General features: G+C 38.2%; 1 protein-coding gene across 1 annotated transcript; it reads left to right on the top strand.

Moving 5' to 3' along the window:
* The first annotated feature begins 5,085 nt into the window (after window positions 1-5,085).
* LOC104807085 (cytochrome P450 705A5-like) lies at window positions 5,086-6,825 on the top strand. Its single transcript, XM_010532199.1, has 2 exons — window positions 5,086-6,005; window positions 6,092-6,825. Exons 1-2 carry the CDS (start codon window positions 5,112-5,114, stop codon window positions 6,704-6,706), a joined length of 1,509 nt encoding a protein of 502 aa, XP_010530501.1. The 5' UTR covers window positions 5,086-5,111; the 3' UTR covers window positions 6,707-6,825.
* The last annotated feature ends 593 nt before the right edge of the window (window positions 6,826-7,418 follow it).

The raw sequence follows: 7,418 nt of genomic DNA, 5'->3' as shown, positions 1-7,418 counted from the left end.
AAAGAAGGTATCGATTTCTTTGATACGTATGCACCGGTAGCTAGAATAGCTACGATAAGATTGTTGATCGCTCTTGCAGCGATAAACAATCTTGTGATCCACCAAATGGATGTTAAAACGGCATTCTTGAATGGTGATCTAGAAGAAGAGATGTATATGAAGCAACCAGAAGGTTTTATCCTATCGGGACAAGCATACAAGGTGTGCAAGTTAGTCAAATCGTTGTATGGGTTGAAATAAGCACCTAAACAATGACATCAAAAGTTTGATGAGGTCGTTTTGGCTAATGGATTTCGTCTGAATCAATCAGACAAGTGTGTATATAGCAGGTTTGATGATAACGGTCATGGAGTTATCATTTGCTTATACGTGGATGACATGCTCATATTCGGTACAGAATTAGAGCAAGTCAAGAAGACAAAAGACTTCTTGTCATCGAAGTTTTCGATGAAAGACTTAGGTGAGGCTGATGTTATCCTAGGCATTAGGATAAAACGGGATCAAAGTTCGATAACACTATCTCAATCACATTACGTAGAGAAAGTGTTAAAACGATTTGATATGTTTGAAAGCCCTCCGGCTTCTACTCCGATGGATTGTAGCGCTAAGTTTGCACCTAACAATGGGGAACCAGTAGCTCAACTTGAGTACGCTAGTGTCATTGGTTGTTTGATGTATGCTATGACTAGCACTCGACCTACGCGATAGGGAAGTTGAGTAGATTCACGAGTAGCACAAGCGTACATCATTGGAATGCTGTACGGAGAGTACTTCGGTACTTGAAAAAGACAATTGATTATGGTCTACGCTACACGGGTCAACCTTCAGTGTTAGAAGGATATACCGATGCGAGTTGGAACTCTAGTGAAGAGAATTATGCCTCAGTGAGTGGATGACTTTACCTTTTAGGTGGAGCGGCGATTTCTTGGGCTTCCAAGAAACAAACTTGCATTTTGGATTCGACCATGGCGTCGGAATTTATCGCCTTAGCAGCTACTGGGAAAGAAGCAGAATGGCTAAGGAATTTGGTATTCGAAATACCGTTATGGCCTAAACCGGTATCGCCTATTGCAATACATTGGTATAGTGTTGCGACGTTGGCTAAGGCATACAACCATGTTTATAACGGAAAGTCTAGACACATCGGTTTAAGACATAGCTATGTGAATAGTCTGATTAAAGACGGGGCCATAATGGTGGTTTTTGTGCGGACCACACAAAATTTGGCGGATGCTTTCACAAAACGTTTGCCAAGGGACGTGGTACACAAATGTCACAAGGGATGGGACTAGAGCCAGTTTTATGAATTGCAAGTAAAGGAATCTCAACTCAACGTCTAGTACAACGCTAGATCTTGAGTTCAATGAGTTAAATCCTTTACTATGTGATTGTAGATGCTTCACGACAACACATCCCGAGGTAAGCATCTAGGTTATGCAATGTAAAGAGGATGTTTTAACTTAATGAGTCCTTTGACAAAGTGCCTAGTTGCAGGGCACGATACCATATAGGATTCACCTATACAAGCATGAAGTGAGGCCGCTTCAAGATGTTGGTGGCTCACCATCCGTGTGCTTGTGAATGGATATGGACACATGGCCGTTATAGTGTCAAGGATTGCAGAAAAACTTGTAGTGACTTTGTGTGTGTTTTGTACTCGGTAGCTCAATTAGGATTACTAGGTTCAATCGTTTCGACACCTATGTAATTCGAGTTTATTGTTGTACGTTACACTAAGTGGAAGTTCAATCGAAATATACTTTCATTTATGCACAAAGTTGTGAGGATGACGGATTGTCGCTTGGTTTCCATAGACAACCTACTCTAAAATGGTGGAGGATTGTTAGTTATTTTAGAATAGATTGGTGGACTTTAAAATCTCTCAAAGGATTCTTGTTTCACGTGTATTACAAGTGTGGTGGAGGAGTAAAATGCTTGTAAAAGACGTGTCGTGAATTGGTTAAGTGTTAAGGATTAGTCGGAAGATATTGAAGGTGGCTCGTTTTTCCCGATAAAATAAAACTGGAAAAAATGAGCGACAGCTGGAAAAATGAGCGACCGCTCAGGAAAATGAGCGGGTAGCTAAATTTTTCTGATGAACAAAACTGGGGACAATGAGCGATCGCTCGGAAAATGAGCGACCGCTCAGAAAAATGAGCGGGTAGCTCATTTTCTCTGATGAACAAAACTGGAAAATGAGCGACCGCTCCGAAAATGAGCGACCCGCCTGATTTTTCTGAGTTGTTCAAAATGAACGAAAAATCGTGTCTGTTCGGAAAAAACTTCCCTATCTTTGCATCTTTTGACTTCTGGAGTGTTAAAAAACATTCCTAGACGTCTGAACACAAATGGATGAAATCGAATTGGTTTTTTGAGAGATTTGTAAACCTTGTTGGTGAAGAAACTTGCTACTTCTTCTCCATCTTTTACTGTTCATCTTCTTTCTCGGGTTTTTCTGTTTCGGGCAACGTTTGAGGAGCATATCAATCGTTGCTGGTCTTTTTTGTATCTCTAAACGTATTCTCGGGATTCTCCTTTGCTCGGTGGGGAGAGAATAACGTTTTAGGAAAGTGAAATCACGCCTAGAAGATTATATCCGGGTTAATCTATTATTTTGTTTTTCGATTCTGTTTTTCTTTTGTATTCATTCTCGTGTATCCAGACCTTTATTTATCTAATACGAACTAGGTTTATGATTTAGAATTGATTTAGGGTTTAAGATTTAGGATTAGTGTTTAAAGATTTGAATTTCAGATCAGGGTCTATGGTCCAATATTTAGTGTTAAGGATTAGTGTAAAATTAGAAGTACTAAGATGAGAGGAAGAGTGAAAGAGGGAAAAAAAATTTGAAAGACCACCAAAATAACCAAATAACCTAATAAAGTGGTCAATAAGTGATTAGAGTTAGAAGTATATAACATTATTTCTAGAAAATTTATCACAAACGTCAGTGATTGTGAAAAGGAAAAAAAAGAGAAACGTGAATCATGGAAACTAAAAACATCTAAAATATGAGCAAATATTATTTGTCATACTTCTCTTACGGTATCTAAAATAAGAAAATAATGTGACCAGTTTTTTATTTGGAGTTCTTGACTTATAAGATTGTGCAGTATATATATAATATTAATGACGTGAATGATGTAGTTGAAAATATAAAAAAAATCAAGTATTTTAGGTGGGACAATTTCAGAAAAATATCTTATGGAAGATATATTAAATTAAATATAAGATATCAATGTTTAATTGAGAATATGAACGTAATTGCATTAAATTAAATAGAATATATATTATATGTATAATCAATATAATAATGATATATATATATATATAAAATATAACAAAAAAATGTATAACATATCAATAATTTAATATTGCATCATGCAGAACATGGGAAGAAATGAAATTATACAGAGAGAGAAAACCAATCATTTTGAATAATACATATTATATCAATACATGGTAACACGAGACAACGATATATAATATCATATTCATATTAGTCAACAGTTCATCAGATTGCAAACACAGCCATATCCCCCAGCGTCCTCCCGTCACATGTATCCAAAGCTACTAATTTAAATATCTACAAGAATATGTGAAATTGTTAAACGGATCGGCTGGGAATCATTTTGTTTCTTTAATTCTCCTTTTAAATACACTACAGCTTAGCTAATATATAAATATATATATGTATAATCAATTAAAAACATCATTCATGTGATTCATGTACCAATTTGTTTTTATTTTTAGTACATTGTAATTAGAAATGTGATAAATGCTTTTTTTTTTTGCTGCAAGAAATAGATAATAGCTCAAAAATAAAGAGTCTATTGTAGAAATACATTGTAAAAAGCGTGAAAATATCTATCAACCTTTCCGAAATTATAAAATAAATATGTAAACGCATACAATATCCTATCAATTAATAAAAACATATAAATGAATTTTGACTTTAAATATATATATATTTTTTAGTCTGTGTTCATGATTCGTCTTCCTTAATTTCTTCTTCTTTCTCAGTTTTCCTACACGTAAGGCAGTGTTAATAGTTTTCAATTGAAATTGTTTTCGTTTTATTGAATTGAAATTTTTGGGTTCAATCCAAATTACAGGATTCAATTCGTCATATCATATATTTAATTTAAATAATTGTCTGAAAACTTGTGTGTGATATATTTTAACAAGAAGAAATAAGAAGTAATTTCATAATTTTATTTTTTATTCTAAAAACCATAAATTTTTTTAGCATTTCTCTAGCGATCCTTTTCTCCATCCGGCAAGAAACACGTAAAATAAAGGTAAATTCCCGAAGTCTGTAATTTTTCATTGCTATAATCACGGAAAGGAACTTAGTGAATTAGAACAATTTAAACTCAGGTTTAGGAGATTTAGAATTTTGAGATTGGGTTATCAATGAATTATTGCTAAATTAGGGTTTAATTTTAGCATTGGGATCTTAATTTAACTCGGTTTAGGATTCTTTATGTATGTATATAGTGTACGCTTTGGTGTATATGTGTGAATGTATACGTGTATACTTATATGGTATGCATATAACCGTAAGGATGCGCCTTTCGTGATTCGGTTTGGAATTTTAGGTGTTCGGTTCGGAAACGGTTTATTCGATATTCTAAATTTGTATCAAATTAGTAACGTATATTATTCGATTCGGTTTGATTCCGGTTTCGATATGGTTCAGTTTCGATCTTTGTTAAAAAAACTAGATTTTTTTAATAAAATTTCAGTTTTTCGGGAATTTTATAAAATTCGATTCGATTCGGTTCAGTTTTCGAGAAATTCGGTTCTATAAAAAAAATAACGTTCGAGAATTTTGAACGGTCCGATTCAGGAAAAATATCGAGATTTACCAAACCAAAACCCTTACATAACCGTATATGATGTACAAATATATATATAATTATGCATAGGTAAGTGTATAACGAAAGGTAAAGAAGAGATGATACGAACTTTAACAAGTCAAACCATACCAAATAGTATATTATTTAAATGGTTTCGTGTATGGTTGCGTCTATAAATACATAAACGCATACAGAAACTTAAGGGATAAAAAAGAAAAGAAACCTTCCTCATAAACTGTAAAGGCAACAATGGCTGCCTTCGTCGTTGATCTCCAAGTCATCTTCATCTTCATTCTCGTATGGCTCTTCTCAGCTTTCTTTCTCTTCAAGAAACCCAGAAAATCAAACGTCCGTCTTCCTCCTAGCCCACCGGCTCTACCAGTTATCGGTCATCTTCATCTTCTTCTGTCGATTCCATGGTTCAAATCCTTTCAAAAGCTTTCCTCCAAATACGGTCCTTTCCTCCATCTCCGCCTCTGCAACACCTCCATTGTTCTAGTGTCGTCAGCTTCAGTGGCCAACGAAATCTTCAAGACGCAAGACGTGAACTTCTCGGACCGTAACCATGGAGTCACCGAAAACTCGTTACTGTTCAGCGACTCCGGCTTCTTGCTCGCACCCTACGGCGCTTATTGGAAGTTCATGAAGAAGGTCGCCATCTCTGAGTTACTGGGACGGCAGTATCTCGAGAGGACTCGCGAGATTAGGGGCGAAGAGCTCGATAGGTTTTACGTTACCTTGCTTGAGAAGGCGAAGAGGGGCGAGCCTTTTGATGTGGTTAACGAGATGACGAAGCTGAGCAGCAATGGCTTGTCAAGGATGTTGATGGGAAGAAAGATGTCTGAGGAAAATGGGGAGGCGGAACAAGTGAAAGATTTGGTCGTCAAGTCGTTCGGTTTGATGAGAAAGCTGTTCTTGGCGTATGGACTCCGACCGCTCAAGAAAATCGGGATTTCGTTTTTCGAGAGGGAGATCCGAGAGGTTTCTCAAAAGTTTGATGAGTTGCTCGAGAAGATTCTGAGGGAACACGAAGAGAATCCAAACAGAGAGCAAAAGGACACCATGGATCTTCTATTGGAAGCTTACCACGACGAAAACGCTCAGTATAAGATCTCGAGGGACCAGATGAAGTCGTTTTTGGCGGTAATGTATCATCGATCGATCTTGAAATTCAATCACGTATTCTCCAAGAATGTGGTATCTATAATCATATGCCATATACCCCACAGGATATTTTGATTGGAGGCATCGATAGCTCGGCGAGATCAACGGAATGGATAATGGCAGAGCTCATCAACCATCCTAACATCCTTAAAAAAGTGAGAGATGAGATCGAATCTGTTGTCGGGAAAGACAGGAAACTCAGGGAGTCAGATGTTTCGAGCCTCCCGTACTTGCAGGCCGTCGTTAAAGAAGGGCTAAGGCTACACCCTCCGGGCCTTCTAGTGTTCAGGAAATGCCGAGAATGGTGCAAGATCCGAGGGTTTGACGTGCCCGAAAACACACCGGTTGTCATTAACAACTACGGGATAATGAGAGATCCGAACTCTTGGGAAAACCCGGACGAGTTTCGCCCCGAGAGATTCTTCGGTTCGTCCGCGGAAGAAAACCGGGAACAGAGTTTCAAGTTCCTCGTCTTCGGGGGCGGAAGAAGGGCTTGTCCCGGAGAAAAATTGGCCTATCTTTCCATAGGAGCAGCCGTAGGGACAATGGCCCATTACTTTGATTGGAAAATTGATGGAGAAAAGGTTAACGTAGAAGAATCCGGAGGCATGGACTTGGCCATGGCTCATCCGCTCATGTCTGTCCCTGTTGTCCGCTTCACTCCGTCAGCTTCTGTCTAAACGAAGCTTCTGCTACATCTGTTTGTCGCTTTGCTTCTAAATTTTTATCACTAAAGTTGTTGTTGTCGTGAAATCTGTTTTGTTATGGCTTTGATGAAATAAACGCTTTATACAACCTTTGTAGGGATTTCCTTTAAGTGTCTTTACTATCATTAATCGTTATTGGAGAAGCTTAGCTATCAACACAGACAAGCCAGAACGGACGGTCTGCTATCAACACGGACAGTATGTTCCATCACATAGAATGGACGGTCTGCGACTATTCGTGGACCGCCGGGTCTGGACCTGGCGGACCGTCCATTCCGGACTTCTGGTATGTCTGTTCCACACCCTTCCGTCTTGATTTTTCGGTCGTTTTCTCGTGCGTTTTGTCCTTCCCTGCGTGTGTGACCCTGTAGCTCATTCGATATAGCAGTATAACCCGAAATCTCTATTCCGGACATACAAGTCATAGGCGGTCTATAGCAAGACACTATGACTACCTATCTCGAATAGAGTTTGTTCGTGATCTTACGAACGCCAGTGATGATTCCGGTTGATGATCCTTTTGTATCGCGATATCATATGTCGAACATAAGGCATGGACAAGCCACCTTATCTGATTCGACTACTTTCTCGTTCACTGAGTTCGACTGTCTGAAATAGACGACGCTCGTCTATAGTGCGGCCACACATTTCTACAGTCTCGCTCACACGAGGGGCCCAGCGATAT

The sequence above is a fragment of the Tarenaya hassleriana genome, unplaced genomic scaffold, assembly GCF_000463585.1.
Source record: "Tarenaya hassleriana unplaced genomic scaffold, ASM46358v1 Cleome123, whole genome shotgun sequence".
In the NCBI taxonomy this organism is placed as follows: Eukaryota; Viridiplantae; Streptophyta; class Magnoliopsida; order Brassicales; family Cleomaceae; genus Tarenaya; species Tarenaya hassleriana.
Note: the sequence above shows the minus strand (reverse complement) of the source record. Positions and strands in the feature narration are given on the sequence as shown.